Below are 23,379 nucleotides of genomic sequence, written 5' to 3' on the forward strand. Positions count from 1 at the left end.
ATCACAATCCATAAAAACATGGAATCACTAAAAATAGAGAAATAATGTAATAGTGCCAAAAAAAGCCAAAAGTCATACTTAGGTACAGTTTTTGACTTGAAAGTCCTAATTCAACTAGTACTCCACTTATAACTATACAAAGTTTGTCTGCATATACTTTATTTACAACTTTGAACAGAGAAGAAACTAAGTAATATTCTAATTATAGATTCGCATGAGAAATTAGCATTAGCAACATGGAACCAGATCTAACAGATCACAATTAACAGATCACAATCCATAGCTTTTATTTACCCCCTACTCCAGCAGAACTTATGTAACATGCCCTAACAATTACCATATCAACACCAATTTCCTACAAATGCCCACAGGGCCATACCAGCATATATCCAGAATTGAATTAACTATTGTATCAACATACCCTGTTGCTCAGCCATGCCATGTACAGAGTTTTAGGGGAAAAAATGCAGTCGAAATCCAAAAACAACTACGATGTTAACCCCTGTTGCTCAATCATGTACAGTGTTTTTGTAGAAAAAATAATGCAGTTTAAGACCTCTTGTTGTCCAGCAGCCAATCAGACCAAGTACCCCTGCAAAATTGCAAACAGAAAAAGGGAAAAAGGAAATAAATTAGCGTTGTTTCACAGTAGATATGAACCTGCAAACGCTAATCCGTTTGTGATTGTATGTAATGTGACAGATATCATCAAGCAAAATTTTAAGACTTTTATACTCCTGTGGACGTCCTGGTTGGAAGAAGTGATTTTGTTAAGCAAAATTTTTGAAGAGGAAATATTACTTGCATAAGCAACTGAGGACTAGTTGGACTTCTTATTAGAACATAGATACACATAAACATTTGGAAGGGCTTGCATTAGTGAATAGGTATAATATGCTTTGTTGACCCTACGGCTTTCTCCTAAGGGTAATCTAGCACTTTTGATGATAAAAAACCATTTATAGTATTCAATGTACTAATATCTACATTGAGTTTCATGATAGATCAAAAGGAAAACATTAAGAGAGAAAGATCAAGTCCACACTACAATGATCACATCAAGGACATTGAAGTTGCAATGAACCTCATTCTGAATAATTTCATCAAAGCAACTCAGAATTGATGCAAGGAAGTCTCGGAAGCCATAATGATCATCAATGTGTTGTACCAATGGGGTAGATAGGTTGGTGAGAGTCCTAGGAATTAAAGTATAAAGAATCAGATAAACCATTTGAAGCTTAAAATAGGATCATGCATCACTCACACACCTTGATTCTTCATGCTATGTGAGATGCTATGCATTCATAATTTAACCGGCCTTAAGCATTCAATTAAAAAAGGAACTTGCATATTTCACCACTGAGCACGTGCAATTACTGGCATAATAAATTATTCTAGGTGGCTCCAAGAAAATTCGATCTCCTAACCTGGAGGAAGTGAGTTGAGAATCTTTCACATTAATCTTTTTTTTTTTTATAAAAAATATATATACATATATATTATTGAGATTTAAATTAATCAATTACGCAGCAAGTAATGCAAGTCCTAATTCTACTAATACTCCCCTCATAACTTATATCGTATATACTCTAATGACAGATTCCTATGATGATTAGCATAGGCAACATGGAACCAAATCCAACAGATCACAATCCATAAAAACATGGAATCACCAAAAATAAAGAAATAATGTAATAGTGCCAAAAAAAGCCAAAATTCATACTTAGGTACAGTTTTTGACTTGAAAGTCCTAATTCAACTAGTACTCCACTTATAACTATACAAAGTTGTCTGCACAAACTTTATTTACAACTTTGAACAGAGAAGAAACTAAGTAATATTCTAATTATAGATTCGCATGAGAAATTAGCATTAGCAACATGGAACCAGATCTAACAGATCACAATCCATAGCTTTTATTTACCCCTACTCCAGCAGAAATTATGTAACATGCCCTAACAATTACCATATCAACACCAATTTCCTACAAATGCCCACAAGGCCATACCAGCACATATCCAGAATTGAATTAACTATTGTATCTACATACCCTGTTGCTCAGCCATGCCATGTACAGAGTTTTAGGGGGAAAATTGCAGTGCAAATCCAAAAACAACTATGATGTAAACCCGTTGCTCAATCATGTACAGTGTTTTTGTAGAAAAAAGAAATACAGTTTAAGACCTCTTGTTGTCCAGCAGCCAATCAGACCAAGTACCCCTGCAAAATTACAAACAGAAAAAGGGAAAAAGGAAATAAATTAGCATTGTTCACAGTAGATATGAACCTGCAAACACTTATCCGTTTGTGAATGTATTTAATGTGACAGATATCATCAAGCAGAATTTTAAGACTTTTATACTCTTGTGGACGTCCTGGTTGGAAGAAGTGATTTTGCTAAGCAAAATTTTTGAAGAGGAAATATTACTTGCATAATCCACTTAGGACTAGTTGGACTTCTTATTAGAACATAGGTGCACATAAACATTAGGAAGGGCTTGCATTAGTGAATCAGTTAAGCTGATAGCTGAAGGTAAAGTGATGATGCATAAAGTGCAAAATTTAAGTGACTACAAACCTGCAACTTAAAGTATTCAAAACATTTTACATGTTCGTATTACTAAATTACAAAAAATTTGAGAGTACCACTACTACATCATGTTTAGTAGTGCAGAATCGTGTCTGGGCATTATTTTTTAACACTGGGCATATGAGGATTTAGTTGATTTTAGGTTAGTATGCTTCTTTTAAATTAGCAGCTTCCACTGCTCAAATATCGCGCTTCAGTTACTTCATAGAGTAGTCATATAACGGTATGACATAATAACAACAATCATAAACACTACGTTGCTACACCTTGAAGTGCTAGCACCGCACTAGTATATACATTGGGTAGCCTTAGTATTCCCGTTGCATTTTCACCAATTAACTATTGGTTTTGATGCACTTGATTTTTTTCTTTCTTTTTTATGCTTCTATTTTATTTATTATATCATTTGCATTGTGTTAGTAAAAGGATTTTTATGATCTTATAACATATAGCTTCTATATTGTATCTATAACAATTTTATTACACTAAAATTGCTTATAGTATTAGAGTAAATGAAATGTATAGTACTATTATTGGGTATAATATGCTTGACATGCAGGCAGGTGACATGCGGCCATACTGGATGACCACCTAGGCAGCTTGGCTAGCATATGGGCTTTTATTAGAACCATACCCTGTGCTTGCCTTGGATATTTGACTACCATGCTTCCCTAAGCTGCATTTTGGCCTTAATATCCAATTACTCAAGTTTCCTGGTCGTGAGCATGTATTAAATGAATCAAGATGTGCATATCATTGCATGGGGCACTCAAGGAAAACAAAATGAAGAAATAATTTTGATGGAGCAGTGCATAACCCTTTTCTATTCATTATTTAATCGGGCCACACATACTTGATGCAACATCTCATACTTTTTTTTTTTTTACAAGGAAAACAGAGAGACACAACTAAGGAACAGGACTACACATCATATGCTGCGCATCTCAGGAAACTCAGGTGAATTCTTCTCTGGTTGTTACCCTCCTAATTTTTTTAGCAAGGTTGACATAACTTGTACTTTGGTGAATGCCATATAACAAAGATCAAATTTTGTTTGAAAGTAAAAGGTCATACATGTTGGTTTTTCTAGACACCAAGTCAATCTCATGATGTGTTTTAAATCATAGTTTTTCATTTTTTTCAATGGTTTATCTTCGTACCATCAAATCAGATAATATGTTTTACAATAGACATTTAGCATCTATAGTATTTTGAATTTAATTTTTTTAAAGTTTTTTCGCACATGTCATTTGTAAAGTTTGAGAAAGTTATTCTCTCATATAATTCATATTACATCATTAGCACTTAACAGGTTTGGCAATTTGTGGAAGATAGAATTGACATTTCAAGTAGTCCTTTATCAAAACAGAATATACATACACTGAAATCAGAACCCTATCATCGCCGCCGCATTCCAATAATCAACCCTAAAAACTGCAAATGAAAAAAAAAAAAAAAAAGGAAATAAATTAGAATTGTTCAAAGTAGATGTAGATATGAACTTGAATACGCTTATCCATCTGTGATTGGATGTAATATGACAGATATCAGCAACTATTGTAAGGAAATTATCAAATGACTCGAGCTAAATGTTAGACTTTTGTACTCTTGCGGACATCCTGGTTGGAAGGGGTGCTTTAGTTAATTTCCAATGAAAGCATTATCATAACTTTTACATCAATCATTTTCAGTAATAGTTGTGAAGAGGAAATATGTCTTGCAAAAGCCACTGAGGGCTAGTTGGACTTCTTTTTAGAACATAGACACATAAATATTTGGAAGAGCTTCATTAGTGAATCAGTCAAGCTGATACTTTCTAGACCAATCCCCCTCTTTCATTACAGAATTTACCAAATCTCCATTCTATCAGTTTGTATCCCAATCGATAAGATCAATTACTCTAAAATTATGAGAATCATTAGGAATTTGAGAAAACAATTTAGAATTTTCTGAGTCTGATGTTCATCGATCTTCCCAAACATTCACCAAATTACCATTAATTACCCTCCAATACACTCCCCTTCAATAACTCCTTTCAACTTCAAGTCTCCACCAGCCAAATCATATGCACACACAATTTGACGGTGTTTTTTTGCCTTAGCGGTTTCCACTCTATTTCTCTTCTGATTTGTTCATTTCTTTCTTATTTCTTCTTAATATATTTTAAGATTAGAGAGATTTCCATAGCGCGTCGTCTTATGGAGGAAGAATTAAATCATCAGTTGAAGAATTTTGAATTGACGGAAGATGAAGAGCAAGACTTGATATTAAAGGATGACAATGTTCAAGAGGGTTTACGAATATGATCACATAGTCTGATTGGTAAGATTTACAGAGAGAAGCGCGATAATATTAATGGGCTGCGAAAGGCGTTCATGGAAGGTGGGAAATGTGCTTTACTTCAGGTATTTAAAGTACAAGAATCGTGTTCTTAAGAATGGGTCTTGGAACTTTGATTGGTATCTCATTGTCTTAGGAAAATGGAATGAAGATATGCAGTTATAACTTATAAGATTCTTTATTTCACGATGCGGATGGGTGTGCACAATCTGCCATTGGAACTTCTCACTGATGCAGTTGGTAGGCGATAGCAGGAAGTTTTAATAAGTATGACAAAGTGGAAATTCGTGATCATGGTAAATTCGGGGGAAGATATACATTCGTACAAGAGTCTCTGTGGATGTATCTAAATCAAAAGGAGGTATGGGCTACGTTCAAATATGAAATATTACTTTCAATTTGTTTTAGATGTGGAAAGGAGGTGGATCACGAAGTACGGACTTGCCCATCAAGGTCTGGTATTAGAGGCCCCTAGTCACGATCTGAGTGTCAATTTGGCCCTTCTCTTCAACGGAGGGTGCAGTGGGACGTCTATGGCAACACCTTGGGTGTGGTAATCAAACTGATACTAGTACAACGCCGACAGCAAATCCTTCCGATCAAATTATGCGGAATATCAGGGGAGGGTTGCTGTTATCCCAAATTTGGTGGAGAATTACAAATCTTCGGAGAATGTCATGGAAGAACGACAACGTGGGAATAGGAGTCACAGCAAAGTAATTTTAGGAGAAACAACTGACAAACAGTTGGAGATGGAATTCAAAAAAATTGGGCCGATATTCGAGGTGGGAAGCACAAGTGGGCTTTTTGATAAAGCCCAAACTAATGCAATATTACAGCCCAATGCTCAGTCATCTATTATAGTTGGTGATGGGTCACATGGGGTGGAAGTTCAGTATCAAAATTCGCTTTTTACAAAAGTGAACAAGTTGAAATCTAATATTGCTGAACCAAATTCACAAATTGAAGGTAAGGGTAAGGGTAGCCTACCGACGAAGAAAGGGAGCCATGGAACCATATGGAGTAGAAATCAGAAGACAGGAAGACCAAAAGGCTCTCATAACAAGGGTGTTCCTTCTGAGCGAAAGCGATGAGGAGATACTTTGGTATCTGCAAAGTATCAGTGCAACGCAGCAAGAGGGTATGCCGTAATGAAAAAAATACTGGGATCTTGATCATGTTGTACAAAAAAGAAAAGGGTGCTTCCATTTTGATGCAAGGTGGTTACAAGATGAACAAGAAATTAGAGTTATTACGGAAAGAATAAGAAGCACGCAGCAAAACAATTTTGATCTCTCTTACAAGTTCTAAAAAATCAATGGTATCCAATAGAATGTATTACACTCCACCTATGTGTAAAAATCCATACAAACTCTCATTGGGGCATAAAGCAATATTTATGTAATGAAATCTACGACTGTAAGGCTAATGTTGCAAAGTACACAACATTTCCCTTCTTAGTGTTAACATGTTCCATCACAAATTCACAAGAAAGGGGGAAAAGACAGTACTCATAAATGAAACTTCTTCACTCTTCATCGAGGTATACAGAGTGTTCTTAAAAGTTGCTAAATAATATAAGAATAATGACAATACTAGTAATGTATCCCACACATTTTAATCCCTCGACATTTGATCATATTATTTAACCACCAGTCCACCACAAAAGGGCCAGTAAATAATTGCAAATGAAAACATGCAAGTAAATTTGAATTACTGAAAAGAAAATGATTTCCAGGTGCATCAAAAGTTATTTTATAATTTTAATTAAAATTATAGGGAATTATCAAAATAAATTTTATTTTTAAATAATTAATTAGCAACTTGTTTGAGTAATTACAATTCTAAATATTAATGAAATCAAATGTATTGTTTTTTTTACATATTCGTAAATCATGAACAAATAGTATTCTAAGAGTAAAGATTAAAACTCAAGGAGTTACAAAATTTTACTTAAATAATTATTAATTATGATATAAATACTAATTTTAGATAAATATTAAAATTCATAATTTTAAAACATTAGTCATACTTGTGAATTATAATAGGTTAACAACATAAAATAGTAAAAGATAAAAAGTAAAACTTACTAAGTAACTAAGTGTATGCAATAGTTCTAACTACTTTTTTGACTTTTAAGTGTAAAGCTTTAATAGATTTTTTATTTTTTTGCTTGGACAAGGTAGCTTTAGCGGACTTTTTATTAACAATGGAGCGATATTAGAGGTGATAATTTAAACCCACTATTTAATAAATGTTGAATCGTGATTAGCTGAAAAAATGAAGTATGAGACAAATATTTTGAAAAAATCACAAATATAATTGAATTTGTGACTTTGTGAACTTTGATTCCTACATATAAAATGTAATTAGGATGGTATGATTCCTTTTATAATTATTGATTAAATTTTTCATATAAATTATAAATACATCAAATTAAAAAAATAAAAGTTCCAGACACAAAAAAAATTGAAGAATATTGAAAAGAACTATATTGATTTTAATGAACTATATTTTATTTAGTGAGAGATTGAACTTGTAACAGTAGAAAATAACATTACTTTTTGGATTAAATTAAGTAAAATCGTATAGAAATAAATAAAAATAAATGTTATTAAATTCAATTAATTTAACTTTAATAGGAATTCATTATTAAACTATAAGGATACATAGAGCCAAAAAAAAACAAAGAAAAAAGAAAAGAATAAAAAAGGGGCGCCTAATCAACAATTTTGACCTCAAGCAATATGCTGCATGTTACCAATATGGAGTAGACAAACAAAAGGACGATATATATATATATATATATATATATATATATATATATATATGTGACACAGTGAAGTCGGGAAATCAGGGAAGTTTACACAATCAGAAAATCAAACATGGAGAGTCCAACATACAGTGAAATCGAACTCTCTTGCGTGTGCAGCCAATCGGATCCTCTTGAACGGTCTCCAGCGAAGATGGAGGGGGCAAGAAATCAGAACGCGAGATGGATAGGATACCGATAGGTAATCAATCTCCCTTGAATTGCTAACTATGAATTCGTGGTCATAGACATCCGCCAAAGTACGTCGTCGAACCCAACTACCAAGCGCTTCCTCCAAAAATCTAGGGTGCGAATAGGGGCGACAAAGGCGGAAAGTTGAGAGTCTGCACACCCTATTAGCGGTGATCTTTCTCCTCCTGAGATCGATCCAGCGCAAAGTCCTTAAAATCCTAAAGTATCCGCTGCCGGCAGCGGCGGTGTGTCGCCGGAAGGTCAACAATTGGCGCCGTAGAGTCGCCATTTCTCCCTCTCTCAAAAAAAAAAACCCCAAGAACCCTCTCTCTAACCCCAGTCTCTCTCTCCCTCCAGAACTAAATTGAAATTGGCACCATCGTGTGATTGGTTTTATTTTGGCTGCAAATGAGCCGAGCCGAGCCGAGCCATGTTCGGGCTCGCTCGGCTCGCCAAAATTCGGCGACCTCGACCTCGGCCTTGCTCGCCTTAAAAAAATAAAAAATAAAATAAAAAGGCTTTAGAATCCGTGAATCCATGATGCCATTCTACGCATCTTCCTCTGATCCCATCAAGACTAAAATGAAATTGAGACCTCATCAGAGAAAATAAACCCAAGAAAGAGATTTGAGAGACAGAAATATGTGGATACCGTGACTGATTAACGAGAGAAAGATGTGTTGGATTGAAAGGGATTAGAGAGCCGACCAGTAAGAGAGGAAGAAGGATGCCTTGTTGAAACTGAAAGTTGCACCGCGAGATCTGTTGTTGCTGGATGAGGCTAGGAGGAACTTTTAGATGTTATCTCAAATCTAGTCAATCGTTGCATATACATAATATATATGTGATGATGGGGGTAGACAGGTTAAGTGGAGTTGGGCTTAACTTGAACTTGAAAGAATTTGGGCTTAATGAAGAATCAAGTTGGGCTTATGAACATACAGTATGGGCTAAAAAAATTGTATAGAAAATTTTTAAAAAATAAATATTTTACTAAACGAGCCTAGCAAGCCAAGCTTTACTACACGAGCCAAAAAAAAATATGTTCAAACTTAGCTCGTTTGTTAAATGAACAAGCTCTAGTTTTATTTAGGGTTAATTCCACCAGTACCCTCTCAGATTTGGTCAAATATCACATTGAAACAACTTTTAAAAATTACTATCACTAACAATGCAAACGGTGTTCATCACTTGCACATGTGTCAAAGCTCTTAAAATGACTTAAATAACCTTTGACTTTGTCAAAAAAAAAACTCCCTAACCTTGAATAATTAAATAAAAGAATAAAATACCCTAAATACTTTACAAAATTACAATTATATTATTTATATATATGTATGATATGAATATAGTATAATTATATTACATATAACAATAAAACACTAAAGATAAAAAGTTACATACCACTATATTTTCCACTAGATATCATATTACTATATATTCCACTGTAGACAGTGACGGAGGCAGAAAATTTGTGCAGGAGGGACACATTTTGTAATATTGGACATCATAATATATATATATATAATATAATATAATATCCATGCATATAACTTAATGTTTATTAATATATATATATTGATATTTTTGGAATTAAACTAATTATAGAAATAGAATATAAGGATTAAGAAAACTATTTAAGAGGAAAAAAAAAAAAACATATATAGAATATTATAAGGGAAAGAGAAATTTCAGGAGGGGCACTTTCTATATTTTTATGAAAAATATATATATTATAGTAAAACTATATATAAAATATAAGAAGGGGAGAAAATTCAGGGGGGGTGGGGGGGTCACTTGCCCCCTCTGGGCCTTAACTCCCTCCGTCCCTGACTGTAGGTAGATATAAAATTATAAATCTAAAAGGACTACTTTAACTTTGGAAAATAACTTTGAAAGATTTTCTTTATTCCACTTCAGAACAAAAGTACACACTTAGAAATATAATACAAGAGAGAATAGAAAACTAAAAGATACGTTGAGGGAATACAATGTTCCTTTTTTATACATAAAACATCGAACTTGAAAAATAAACTTTGAAGTCTTGGCGTTTGCTGAATTCTTTGCAGTCAAATGGTCTACCACTAGTTTCTGTCTTCTTGTCATCTAGCATAGTTATTCTTCTAACAAGAGAAAATTCATAATGATTTAAAAACTTCTAAAAAGTTCTTTTTCTTCTTCACATGGAATCAAAACTTTTTTAAATAGTTCTTTGTATTCTTTTGTCAGTAAGATCGTTGAGAATCTTATTTTTTAGGAGGTTTCATCCTATTTGCCATTAGGACTGTCACGGAATCCCAATAATCTTCCGTGCTGGGCTACACCTCTTGATCTAAATCCTAATTAGAATCTTGAGCTTCTCCAGCCAAACAGTTGAATTGATTTCCTTCTTAACTGGTAGTAGATGCTATTGAAGAATCATCTTTAATTTGAGATGATGAAGAACCAAATGAATTGACAAATTTGTTCTTCATGAAATCCATACATTTTACCATTAAATCTGTTTCGGTGATTAGTGGATTTTATTTCTTGATCATATCTTTAACCAATTCAAAATGGTTAAAAGTATTAGGGGCTGCTGGAAAATTAGCCAATGTGAATTTTGGAATGGCATTAGGGCTGCAAGTTGGATTGGCCCAATCCAACCCAACCCAACCTCAACCCGAATCGGGTTGGGTTGGGTCAACCCGAATTATATTTAATATGGGTTCTGATCATAACCTGAACCAAATGTTTTCGAACGGAATGGGTCGGGTTGGTGGGTTGAGTTTTTTTTATTTATTATTTTATATATAATTTTTTCCCAGAAATTTATATATATTATATTATATATATATATATATATGTATATTATAAATATTTAATTATATTATTATTAAAAATATGTAGCATAGTTTTAGGGCAAATCATTTCAGCCTCCCCAATCCCTCCATCTCTATTCTCGTTCTCATCTCTGAAAGCCCCCTCTATCTCTCTCTGTGCAAATGCAAACTACAAAATCAACAAGAATCAGAAGTTCAAAACCCATATATTTCAGTTTATCTATCTGTCTGCAAGAATCAAAAGTTCAAAACCTATTACCTATATCAAAACCCATATCGGCATATCATTTCAGATTGTTCAAAAAATCAAAACCCATATCTTTCAGCTTCCATCGCCCACTGTTCCAACTCGGGTTCGCCATTCGCAAGCTTTAGCCGCTGGCCCGCTGTCTCTCAACTATCAAGCTTCCCCCCCCCCCCCCCCCCCCTCTCTGCAACTGCTAACTTGTATGAATGGGTTCTGCTTTAATTTTTTTTTTTCTAAATCAACTAATCCGTAATTCTTGTTTTGCAAATATATATTTTTTATTTCTATAACTTCTATTACAGTTTGTTTTTTTTTTTCCTTCTATTTCTGCTTTCAGATATCCTTTTTCTTTGTGGAGAATTTAGTGAATATGTAGATCCTACACTGAATCTTGTTTGAGATCTGTGTTGGAAATTAATATTTGCTTTAAGAAAGAAAATTTGTCTCAATTCAATGTTAATGTTGAGATTTTTGTATTTCAAATGATGGTCGGTTGCATGGTTGATTCCGTTTTTTGTAAGTCTAATGGACTATCAGACTATAGTAATTCAGTTTCAAATGATGGTCGGTTGCATATTTGATTCAGTTTTTCTCTTCTCCGAGATCTGGATTGGTGGCGGCTGAGGGAAAGCGACGGCGGCTGAGAGAGAAAGAAGAGAGAGGAGAGAGAAAGGAGAAAAAAAAAAAAAAATTAATTTTGGGTTTCGAGTTGGGTTCGGGTTGAGTCCGAGCCCAACTCAAATTTGTCTGGGTTTTGACAAAACCCAACCCGAACATGAATCCGATTTGTGAATTGTATGTCCAAATTTCAAAATTTATGGGTTGGGGTTGGGCTGGGCTGGGTTAACCCACCCAAGTTATAGCCCTAAATGGCATCGTGGTATGCCAAAATTTTTTGTCTAATAATAGACGAAAGTTCTTGGGTTTTGAGTCATCCCAGACCACCATCTATAGAAGAAAGTCCTTTCTAGAATTGGTAACTTTTCTATATTGTAATTACATTGAAAATCCCATTTCCATATACATAGGATTCCAAATTCTGCAAAAAAAAAAAAAATAATAATAATATGGTAGATTTCCACGAGTCAGATTGCAAGCCCATATGGGCCCGCCCAATTACTGCCAGCCCGCTGCATTAAGGACACTCTTACCGTTGTTAGTGTTGTATCCACTCTACTAAACTTCATTAACCAATTCACAAGTTACAACTTACATCCAATTCCTTACGCGTAGCTTATTCAACGAATTATAATTAATGTGAATGTCATGTTGAAAAACGGGGCTTTTTTTTTTCTTTTTTTTTTTATATAAAAAAAACCACAATTTCGAAGAAGAAAAAATGAGGCACATGAACGAGCCAAAATAAAATTTAGGCCACAATGTCAGTGGTCAATCAATTTTGATCAATGGATTCAATTTGAAAATTCAGAAGCTTCTTACAAGTTTGAGCGAAGCTACAAATGTTAGAAATTATATATATATATATATATATATATATATATATATAATTTCTAACATTTGTAGCTTATATATATATATATATATTGTTTTGATGACGTGGGAACTCTCGCAACTATCCGTCCTTTAGACTTGTAACTATCAGGTAAACTCCCGGTTATTCACCCCGGCCCCACAATACAAATAATGTTTTAAGTCAAGGATAATAATGGAGATGGACGGTTCGAACCTGAGACATTAGGGCGTCTAGATCATTACCTTACTAACCCTACCAAGCCACTCGAGGCAGAATTATATTATATTTTCTCATTGGCTACCGCTATTTAGTCAAGACAGTGGCTCATCTTGAAGACACTTGTCCTTGAACTCCTGTCCGTTGAGTCTTCTACAAGAATTAACATTTTAAGCTCCTTAACAATGGTGGCAGGGGTGGCGTTAGGATCTTAAGGTTGGAGGACCAAAATTATAAGCAACATTACCTAACTAGAGCTTTTGAAAAAACAAAAAAAAAAACTACTTACGCCAAAAATATTTTACTATTTATTATATTCATACAAAAATATATATATCTAAAATTTTGCCAATTTATTTAAATAAATAAAAAAATAGTTATTTAAAGAAACTTTTGAACAAACACAAATAAGATTTATGCCAAAATTATAAAAAAATTCAATTAAATAATTAGATTTTAAATTATAAAAAAATAAGAAATTCATGTAATACTTGCACAAATTAATAATCATTACACAATATATTAATAAAAAAACAAACAACAATAAATCAATTTTGACTAACTTAAATCAAAGAATATTGGCAAGTAAAAAGAGAAAAAAAAAAAAGAAAAAAAAAAGGTAACATTGTTACATTTTTAGAAAACTAATTTGAGATTCAAAACAAAACTATACTACAGTATTAATATTGAAAAATGCATATTTTGGATCTGGAAAGAATGTTATGTATTATTATAAACTAAAAATCAATACAACAATATACCAAGTATTTGAGAAATTTAACTTTTCTAGATATTAAGAAAATCATAAATAATTAGTCTAATCCAATCCAAATTTAAGAAAACTGAAAAAAAAAAAAAAAAAAAGCCAAGAAACACACCCACACAAAAATACATATATACATACAAATTTTACATAGAGAGATGAACAACAAAAAAAAAAAAAAAAAAAAGAGATTAACCTGGATTGTTGTGGGCATAAAATCATCTACATGGATGAGAAATAATTGATTCCTTAGGTCAAATCAATACATGTGTGCAATGAAATAAGATATTGCAAGGATATAATCTTTCTTTTTGTGTAAAACTTGTCTCTCTACACTATCTTTCTCTCAAGAGAAAAAAGGGCAAACAAATTCAAGTAGGGAACAAGAAAAAAAAAGGGTCAAAAGTGTGAATGAAAAGCATTAAATGGCAGTGTAAAAATAGGTATTTTAAAACCAAAATATAAAATGTCTTTCAAAACAAAAACTCTCCAAAAATAAGTTAACAAAAATAACTCTCTTTATTTACTGAAAAAAAAAACAAAAAAAACAAAAAAAAAGTAACAATTGAAAATTTAACAAAACTATAACTATGACAAAAAAATACAAACAAATTAATAAAATAAGAATTTAGATTCTTCCCTCATCAATTTTTGTTGATATTCAAAACTTCAAATGAAATTTTTGTTCTACATTTTGTAAAAATTATTTTCTTATAGAATTCTTATAAAAGCATTTCAATAAAAATAAATAAAAAGAAAAAAAACAAAAATGATGGAAAGAATCATGTATGAGATGGAATTTTAGGATAATAAGGTTATGGAAAGAATCGTACTTGAGTTGGAACGATTTTAAGATAGTCACGTTATGGAAACAACTTTGTTTGAGTTAAAATTTTAAGATAGCCACATTAAATTTTTATGTGAATCAATTTTTATCGGGATTCTATAGTAGTCAATTAAATCACTTTCCTTTAAATTATATATATAAAAACTATCTTTTGTTAAATACTAATTAAAGAAATAAGTTTTTATTTTTTTTTAGGGGAGCCAACCGGCCAAATTATACCATACATGCTATACTATATTTTTAACTATATAAAAAAAATTCAAAAAATTAGGGGGGCCATGGCCACCCAGCCCCCTTCCCTCTCCAGCATTAGCTAAATTCAAGCACTTTGGTTGTTTAAAAAAATTGCTCCTTCAAATGTGCACAAAACGTATTCATTCAACATACTGACCTTTAGATACGATTACTATTTCAAAAGTAAAAAATGTATAAAAATAAAGATTATTATTGGAAGTCTTATACGCACAAATTCAATTAATTTTATGTGAGAAATTACTATCAAAATTAATAGAAGTAACATCATTAACATAAGTTAGTTTACTATTATTAACATTAACTTTTGCTCATTATAGCATTTTAGAAAAATCAGATCCATTGCCCATTAGATAGACATTTCGTTTTAAAGCGACAAGTAAGGCCCATTACAAACCCAATAACAATAATCTGTAACGCCGGGCCATGTGCAAGTGTTATTAAGTGCTAGGTGAATTTGAAGGAAAAATATAACATTAGTTACAGTTACTAAATAAAAGAAAAGAAAAGGAATTATAATTCTAATCCCAAAACATTATAAAAGAAAAGGAAGTATAAATTCTGTTAAATTTAGCCCATTACCTTGTGGAGTCTAATAGGACACTCCTCTCCGGTATCCGCTTCCAAATTCGTCATGGACAAGGATCCTTTCCTGCCCTGAAAAAGTCCTGCACCAAATTCAACTATTAACTTTGAAATTTTGTGTGAGGCCATCAGTGATGAGTGGTTAAATTTAGTGCAGCACCTCTTCAGCGCAAGAGAGGACCCTTGTCTTTTCGTCATACACCAATCTCTCTCTCATGGCGCTTCACTGATGGTTGGAGATCCTAATAATCTGCATCAGAAAAATCTCTCTCCACGGCGAAAGGTATGTAGATCTATACACACACATACATAGATAGATAGATGAAAATTGGAGTATATGTAGTTCGAAAAGATAATTCTTTGACGATGTGATCAGACTCTATTGCTTGCTGGATAGAGTGTTAAACTGTGTGAGGTAAAAGTTCGGATTTTTTTAGATCTTTCCTTCGAAATTTTTTGGGTTGTATTATTATTATTATTTTTGTTTGTAAAAGTTCTGATTTTTGATATTTTTCCTTCGATTTATTTATTTATTTTTGGGTTGTGATTTTTAATTTATATTTTGAAAGCTCAAGCACATTCACTGTAAAAATTCCGATTTTTGAGATTTTTACTTTGAATTTTTGTGGCTTGTGATTTTTTTTTTTTTTTTTGGGAAAGTTGAAGTAAACATACGCGTATAATTTTGTTCCCATTGTGTCTCGAGCACTCCAGGTAAAAGTTCGGATTTTTTATATTTTTCCTTCAAATTTTTTTGGTTTGTGAATTTGTAAGTTCAAGTAAAAACACATTCACTGTAAAAGTTCCAATTTTTTATGTTTTTACTTCGAACTATTGTCAGCTTATTATTTTTATTGTTTTGAAAGTTCAAGCAAACATACTAATTGTATAATTTTGTCCCCACTGGATCTCAAAATCTCCCTAGCTTATATCATCTAGGTTAGAGCCCATTGGTGATTGTTTATTGTTTTTTCGGTTTTCTGTGATTGTTCACATATATGCTTGTTTATATAGACATAATATGGGTCTGGATGTGATTCAACCTAGGATGATTAGGTAGCTATGGGGATTTCTGTGTTGTTGTTTGTTTTATGAAACTTTGATCATGGATGTTAGTATCCGGATGAATATGTAAGGTTTTGTTTAAATGTTAAAAAGGGCGGAAAGGGTACCTGCATATGAAGCACAGACAATCAGATGAATATCAAACAATGACGGTGTTGGACACAAACTAGTCGGGAACACGGTCCGACACATGTCCGACACGACTACAAGTGTCTACCTTTTAAAAAAAAGTAACATATAGGGCTGGTTACACAAAGACACGGTCATGACACGTTTGCCTCAATTTGTGAATATATATATATATATATATTTAAAACCATAGGACTCAGCTCAAATTTAAAAATATAACAGTGTAAAAATAAAAATCAGGCTAAAAAACCTAACGACAACATAAGCATATTTATATGTTTTTGCCTAAAGCTTTGTAATCACTTCTCCTATCAGACAGTAGGCAAAATCAATGAGGTAGAAGGCGAGAAGAAGAAGAACAAAAAGAGGAGAAATAAAAAAATAGAAGAAAAAGTGGAGACATCCCCTAGAATGCATATGTTATTGTATCGGTGTGTCCTTCTCGTATTGTATCGGTGTTCGGGCTTTCTACACTGTGTGGGTTTTGTGGGCTTGTGGCTAGTGTGGTGGTTGCGCTTTGGTTTTGTAGCCATGTTCATGCTGGGAATAAATTCCCCCAAAATCTCAAACAACAAATATCAATGGCAACAAGGAAAAACAAGATGGAAGTAAACACACATAAATAACAAGATTTACGTGGTTCAACAAATTGCCTATGTCCGCGGACGAAGAATGATCGGATTTTTATTCCCAAGGCCTCGTGAGGGACTGAAAAGGAAATGTAGGGATTCATTTTGGGCCCATTAACTTTTTTACAATATTGTTTCATCAAAAAGTAAAGTAGTTGAAACCAGAACACTTGCATTCCATTCCATCCATTATATGCCAATGACGTCAACGTTTGCAGCTATTAACTTACTGCAATGACTAAAATGTGAAACTAAAATTAGGTTTATGCCAATGAGGTCAACATTTGAAACTATTTACGGTTATCACTAATCAGAGGTATGATATGGTGGGTGTTAAAAGGAAAGAATTTATAAGTATATATATTGACATGTTAAAGGACATATATGATGAAATTATGACCACGTTAAGAATTATCGTGGGTGAATGTCAGGCACGCTCCTCCCTCTCTCTCTCTCTCTCTCTCTCTCTATTTTTCTCCCAATTCTCATGGTTTTGAAAATAAATTTATGGGTCTGATTGACTCTGATCATCAGCTCAATCGTCTTGCTCCAATTTCACCGCGGCCAACTTATGTGTCACTGACAAGAAGAAGGGCAATTTTGTCATTTGCCTTCTATAAAATTAATAAATGAAGCTCGTGAGGACAAACTTAGAGCGCTGGTGATATCTCCCCCTGAAAATAATGGAACATATTTTTTAAATTGCCATTTGATGAGAAATACAGCAAAAATTCGTTCTATATGCAACATTCTTGGAGTATACAGATGATTCTTGAATTTTTGGCTCTTTTTAGTTTGGTTCGATGTCAATTTTGAGCTAGATATGTTGTAATCTACTAGTCCATAAGCTGACACCCATATTATCACTTTTTTTTTTCTTTCACTTTATTGAATAATCTGTTCTATGTAGATAGTACATGTAGAAAGCTGCATAAAACTATGTTAAAAGCTACTTTATCTCATTTCATTTTTTTTTTAAAATGAAAGCACTTTTTAGTGGTGGAGAAGCAAATCCCATACGGTCTCTTAGACTTCATTAAAGATGATAACCTTTAAGTTGCCTATCCTATCCGAAGTTAAGTTTCTTCTATTGGTTTTTCCAAGAGATAGTACAAACGTAAAATTAAATTATTTGCGATTGGTTAACTTGATTTATCTGATTCATCTTTAATAGGGCTTCATTTGGAATTTATAGATTGACGACAAGATTATGGAGGATCGTATGTCAAGGAATGTGATTTGCAGTAGAAAGAGGAGGAAATCCACGTCAAATATTATTACTGTTGAAGTGAGTAATATAACCTTTTAGGTTCTCTGTGATTAGATTTATTTAGCCGTACAATATTTTCATTTATGCTACTTTGCAATAATAGGAAGCAAAATTTATCTTCCTTCATATATTCATGACCATTTTCTTTGTAATGAATAAAGAATGACAGTATCACAGTGGATGATCGAATTAGTAAGTTGCCAGAGGAAATTCTTTGTTGTATCATATCACCGCTGACTATGAGAGAGGCCGTCAGAACCAGCATTCTTTCAAGAAGATGGAGATACTTGTGGGGAACATATTTAAACCTTGTTTTTGATGTTACAACCATGAACGGTAATGATGGTCGATTGCACCAACTGAAAAATCGAGATGCCACCTCAAGACAGCGGGAAAAGCATAGCTTTGTGAGATGGATCAATCAAATTTTATCACTACATTGTGGTGCAAGTATAGAATCATTCAGGGTGATGTACTCTTTGGGTGTAGAGTACAGTTCTGACATTGATAAATGGATTCAATTTGCCATGGATAAGAAAGTTCAGAATCTTGATATAAGGTTGTACAAAAACAAATGGTCTTTAAAAGATGAACAAGAGCTCCATATATTTCCTTATTGGGTATTTATGCAGGATAGTGGATCAACCTTAAAATGCCTGTCTTTGAGCCTTTTTAAGTTGAGTCTTCCTCAAAGTTTTACTAGTTTCGGCTCCCTCACATCCTTGACTATGGCGAATACTAGTCTGACTGAAGAAGATGTTCAGAACATCTTATCCAATTGTTTATGTCTTGAGTGGTTTAGTCTGACAGGTTGCCTCGGTCCAGCACGTTTGAAGTTTGCTGCAGGTGGATGTCGTTCTCTTAAGTTAAGACACTTAAGTGTAAATGCTTTTCCAAATCTAATGGAGATTGAGATTTGTGATGGCATAAATCTTGCATCATTTGAATATTGTGGAACACATTTAAGCCAGTTATTGTACAAGAATAAAGCAGAACTTGCAAGGCTGTCTGTCAGTAGTCTAATTCCTTTATTTGGTGTGCTTGCATTCCCTTGTCCCATTACTGGCCCTGACAACCATTTAAGAGATTTTTATTTTCGGGATGTAAGCCTTCCAAGTGAATTTCCTCAGCTTGAATATTTGCTATTGACCTTAAGAGATATAGAGGTATTTCAAAGCATTATTATTTATTTATTTATTATTTTTCGACATATCTTGTCGTCGTCCTACATTGATAATATTTATGTTTATTAATGAATCTCTCATTGTTCTTCAGGAAGATACGGTACCTAAGAATTTACCAACATTCGCTAAACTCAAACATTTGGTTTTAGTGTTCATTGGACCACATCGAGAAAGCCCCTTGGAACTGATCTCTTCACTGGTGAAGGCATCTCCTCTTCTGGAAAAACTTGAGCTTCATGTAAGTCTTTTTCTATGCATTGAGCACATTATGGTTAACTGGTTGGAAGGTGAATGAATGGAGTTGTGTTACTTGAATTCTGTGCACAAAATAGTCTTCTTATGCTGACTATCTGTAATGTGCTTATATGCACCCATGTTTACTATTCTTTTGGTCAATTCGTTCTGAAGACTGACCATCTCCCATTAACTACTCTATAGACTGACCATCTCCCATTAACTACTCTATATTTCAGCTAATTGGTTTCAAATATGTGTGGACCCAAGAGTAGTTAATGGGAGATGGTCAAATTGATAGCTTTTTATAATCTGCCCGTTGCTACTCTAAGATGACCCACAACCTTTCTTCACCTGTTAGCCTTTATATCTTCAAGCTCTAATATCAGCCGTCGGATGGAACAAATTGATAACACCTTGACTTTTGCCCATTTCAAAACCAGACCTGCAAAACAAACCCTTATGCCAGCAATATAACAGAGTTATAACCATGCAGCCTTCTCACTAGTACATGAACTGCATATATTTTTTTTATGATAAGTATATGAACTGCATATCTATAACAGAGATAACCATGCAGCCTTCTCACTAGCACGTGGACCGCATATGAGCACTGAAGAAGGACTCTAGATAGAACTGTTAAGAGTTAGAGTATTAAGCACTATTGAATAACAAGAATAGTGTATACATAACACCTGTTATGGACTCTTGAATAGCAATGCAAAATTATAATTATGCGCGCGAATTAGTATTCTTAAATACTCAAACAAATATATGATGCACACTAGATGATATGATGCATATACAACATTGATTTGACATTAAAAGAGTGAACCTTAGAACATAGACAAACAGCTTTAATAAATTTTAAATTCAAGGAAATATAAGCAATATCTTATAGAGGCTTCGACTTAGTGTAGATAGGTCCTATAAAAATTAAATTCAAGGAAATCTCGGTTCTTGTTATCCAAATAGGAAAATATGCACTTTCGTTGTTGACCTTGTTTAAATGTTAAGAAAAAAGAAAAAGTAAAGACTTGATGGGAATATAATTAGTCTTGTTCTACGAAGAGAAGTCTGCTTATTCTATATATAATGAGATGCACTTTTAGTGACAAAAGTGCATGTTTCTTTGTTGGTGCATTGTGTAATGTATATCGTTTTTTCTTTTTCTATGTTTGTTTTTAGCTTCCGATAATGCCCTCGGTGAAAAATGAAACTCTGAAGAAAAAGATGATATTATGTCGTCTCAAGCATCTCAAGGAAGTGGAGATACACAATTTTCGGGGTATCCGAGACGAAGTTGAGCTTATAGTATATCTGCTGAAGTGTGCTACTGCTATTGAGAATATAACAATTGGATGTGATTTACGGATTTATGATGGCGATGGTGTATGGTCGAATCCTAAGTTTGGTCGTGGTAGAATAAAAAAAAAGAGAGTATATAAAATGTTTCGAGGAAAGGTGCCCTCTACTACTAGGCTACGAGTTTTGTGATTGTACTGAATGAAACTGTGTCTGTGTGAGTACCAACTAAGGAAAAAAAAAAAAAAAAATCTGTTGTTTTATTATGGTGATATTTATTTGTTTATGCACCAAGTTTATGGCTGTTTTGTGCATTTCAATCCTGTGCTCCATTGTTGTTTCATTGAGATTTGAGAGCGATTCTAATCCAGACTATCAAGTGCATAAAACCTCTCCGAACTTTACTCTCTTCCAAGAAAACTTCCTACTTTTATAGAATTCCCCCTAAACTATTCCATTTTTCTGCAAAAAAACAACACCAGACGTGACCAATGCTACACTTTCAAAATGACAAATTTGCCTTGTTACCCATACCAAATAAAACCCCAATTGAAAACCCAATCTGTGAGTAAATCAACGAACAATATATATATGTATGTATATGTTGGGCATAATGTAAAAAAAAAAAACTCTCAAATTTGTTGCTCAATAACAAACAATCTTGCTAAAGCTGGATATATATATAAACAAACAATACAATTTCTTTAAAAAACTGAAGCTGATGGATATATATTAACAAGCAATAAATTTCTTTCAATTGTTCTTTTACTCATTTTTCAGAAGACGAGAATGGCGGAATCACTAATTATTGAAGAAAAAAAAATCCAACAATATTAGGCTACCAAGAGCATAATCTTACACAAAATAAAGCAAACCAAAACCTAAAAACTGTCTTTAAATCAATGAACAACTCTGACGGATTGAATATCCCGAACCAACAAATATGCAAAGTCATCATCAACATGCAAAGAAAGTAAAATATAGACCACGCCAACCCGTCATCACCAACAATTCTCCAAACAAAGGTTTTTTTTGCCTAAATTTTCAAACCCAAAAACGGTGGACATCTCAATCATAGCAGGTAGCAGATTCTAAAGATTCATACAAAAAAAAAATAGCCATGGCTGTTGGGAAAGGACAAGCAACAACGACAATAACAAAATCTAGAGCTTCACTCCGTCTCCGTTAATATACTAAAATGATACAATAGTATGTTCCACTAAAGGACAATATGGTAATCTAGAGTTGTTAGGTTGGTTTTTTTCCTATTTTTTGAAATTTGCTGATAGTTGCTGGGGATTTTATGCCCTTTAACTAAATTGAAGGATGAACTTTTTCGGGAGGACCCGAGTATTGTGACTATTGTCCCGGATGTTTTACCCATGGTGTGCAAGATCACAATATGTGGGTAAGAGATTATTCCTCTACTTAATATTAACTCAGCTCATTATTAATTTTAGAAAAATCAAAACCATGGCCCATTAAATAGACGTTTCCAATTAGAGTAACATATATATATATATATATATAAGGTTCATTACTTACCCAACAGTAAGAATCTGAAAAGCCCATGTGCAAGTGTTATTCAGTCAAATTTAGCCCGTGGATTTGAAACCCTGTGGCTTCCTTCTCAGTGAGGTTCGAGGTTTTATGAAGACGGGGAGGTTGGAGATACTAATATAACCTGCATCAGAAAAACATCTTCTACACCGCGAAAGGTATGTGGATCAATATATATATATATACATATTTATATTTACAGGTATTATCATGTAAATATGAAAATTGGGTGTGTATAGTGATCAAACAATTTGAGAGCGGAAGTTGAAACACTCTTATTGCTTGCTGGATAGAGTTTGAAATTGTGTGAGGTAAATGTTCTATTTTTTTAGATTTTTCCTTCGTATTTTTTTGGGTTGTGATTTTTTTTTTTGAGAGTTGAAACAAACCCACATTCATTGTAAAAGTTCCAATTTTGTAGAATTTTACTTCGATTTTTTGTTTCTTTTGTGATTTTTTTTTTGAAAGTTCAAACAAACAGGTCTCGAACACTCAACCTTTTATTCCCCAGGCCTTGCGAGGGACTGATAAGGAAAATTAGGGCTTCCTTTTGGGACCATTCACCATTTTCCCATATTGATTCATCAAAAAATAATGGAGTCGAAACCAGAACACAAGCTACCCATTCCATCTATCATATGCCAATGAGGTCGACATTAGAAGCTATTTACTTACTACAATGACTAGCAGAAAAATTTAGAGAGCATATTTTCTTTTATAGATTTGGATAAACCTATGATAGGTTATCACTTATCAGAGATTTGATATGGTGGGTATTAAAAAGAAAGAAGTTATATATATATATATATATTTTATAAGGGTCACTGACAAGAGGAAGTGCAATTTTATGATTTGTCTTCTGT

At 33.3% G+C, this 23,379-nt stretch overlaps 1 protein-coding gene and 1 long non-coding RNA gene across 5 annotated transcripts; one reads left to right on the top strand and one right to left on the bottom strand.

Moving 5' to 3' along the window:
• Positions 1 to 534: 534 nt before the first annotated feature.
• Positions 535 to 8,751, bottom strand: LOC132299904 (uncharacterized). 3 transcript variants are annotated; one of them, XR_009480223.1, is made up of 5 exons: positions 8,587 to 8,751; positions 7,834 to 8,422; positions 3,971 to 4,024; positions 2,051 to 2,220; positions 535 to 592 (listed from the first exon to the last, which is right to left on the bottom strand). It is a non-coding gene; the product is annotated as an uncharacterized LOC132299904 (long non-coding RNA). The 3 variants fall into 3 exon arrangements; XR_009480222.1 differs by lacking the exon at positions 7,834 to 8,422; XR_009480221.1 differs by having other exon boundaries at positions 7,834 to 8,751.
• Positions 8,752 to 15,127: 6,376 nt separating this feature from the next.
• Positions 15,128 to 21,266, top strand: LOC132299908 (F-box/FBD/LRR-repeat protein At1g13570-like). Of its 2 annotated transcripts, none has more exons than XM_059796788.1 (5): positions 15,128 to 15,423; positions 18,159 to 18,251; positions 18,395 to 19,399; positions 19,509 to 19,655; positions 20,840 to 21,266. In XM_059796788.1, exons 1-5 carry the CDS (start codon positions 15,370 to 15,372, stop codon positions 21,146 to 21,148), a joined length of 1,608 nt encoding a protein of 535 aa, XP_059652771.1. In that variant the 5' UTR covers positions 15,128 to 15,369; the 3' UTR covers positions 21,149 to 21,266. The 2 variants fall into 2 exon arrangements, with proteins under 2 accessions (XP_059652771.1, XP_059652772.1); XM_059796789.1 differs by having other exon boundaries at positions 15,312 to 15,423; positions 18,138 to 18,251.
• Positions 21,267 to 23,379: the final 2,113 nt, after the last annotated feature.

This window comes from Cornus florida, unplaced genomic scaffold, assembly GCF_030987335.1.
Source record: "Cornus florida cultivar Cherokee Brave unplaced genomic scaffold, ASM3098733v1 CherokeeBrave_3.0.0_Hap2_Chr03, whole genome shotgun sequence".
In the NCBI taxonomy this organism is placed as follows: domain Eukaryota; kingdom Viridiplantae; phylum Streptophyta; class Magnoliopsida; order Cornales; family Cornaceae; genus Cornus; species Cornus florida.

Excerpts from the sequence above, each read along its gene's own strand:
- LOC132299908 (XM_059796788.1), top strand. The coding sequence starts at position 15,370 with ATGGTTGGAGATCCTAATAATCTGCATCAGAAAAATCTCTCTCCACGG. Across the intron at positions 15,424-18,158 it reads ATCTCTCTCCACGGCGAAAG|ATTGACGACAAGATTATGGA; the intron begins GTATGTAGATCT and ends TGGAATTTATAG. Across the intron at positions 19,400-19,508 it reads TGACCTTAAGAGATATAGAG|GAAGATACGGTACCTAAGAA; the intron begins GTATTTCAAAGC and ends ATTGTTCTTCAG.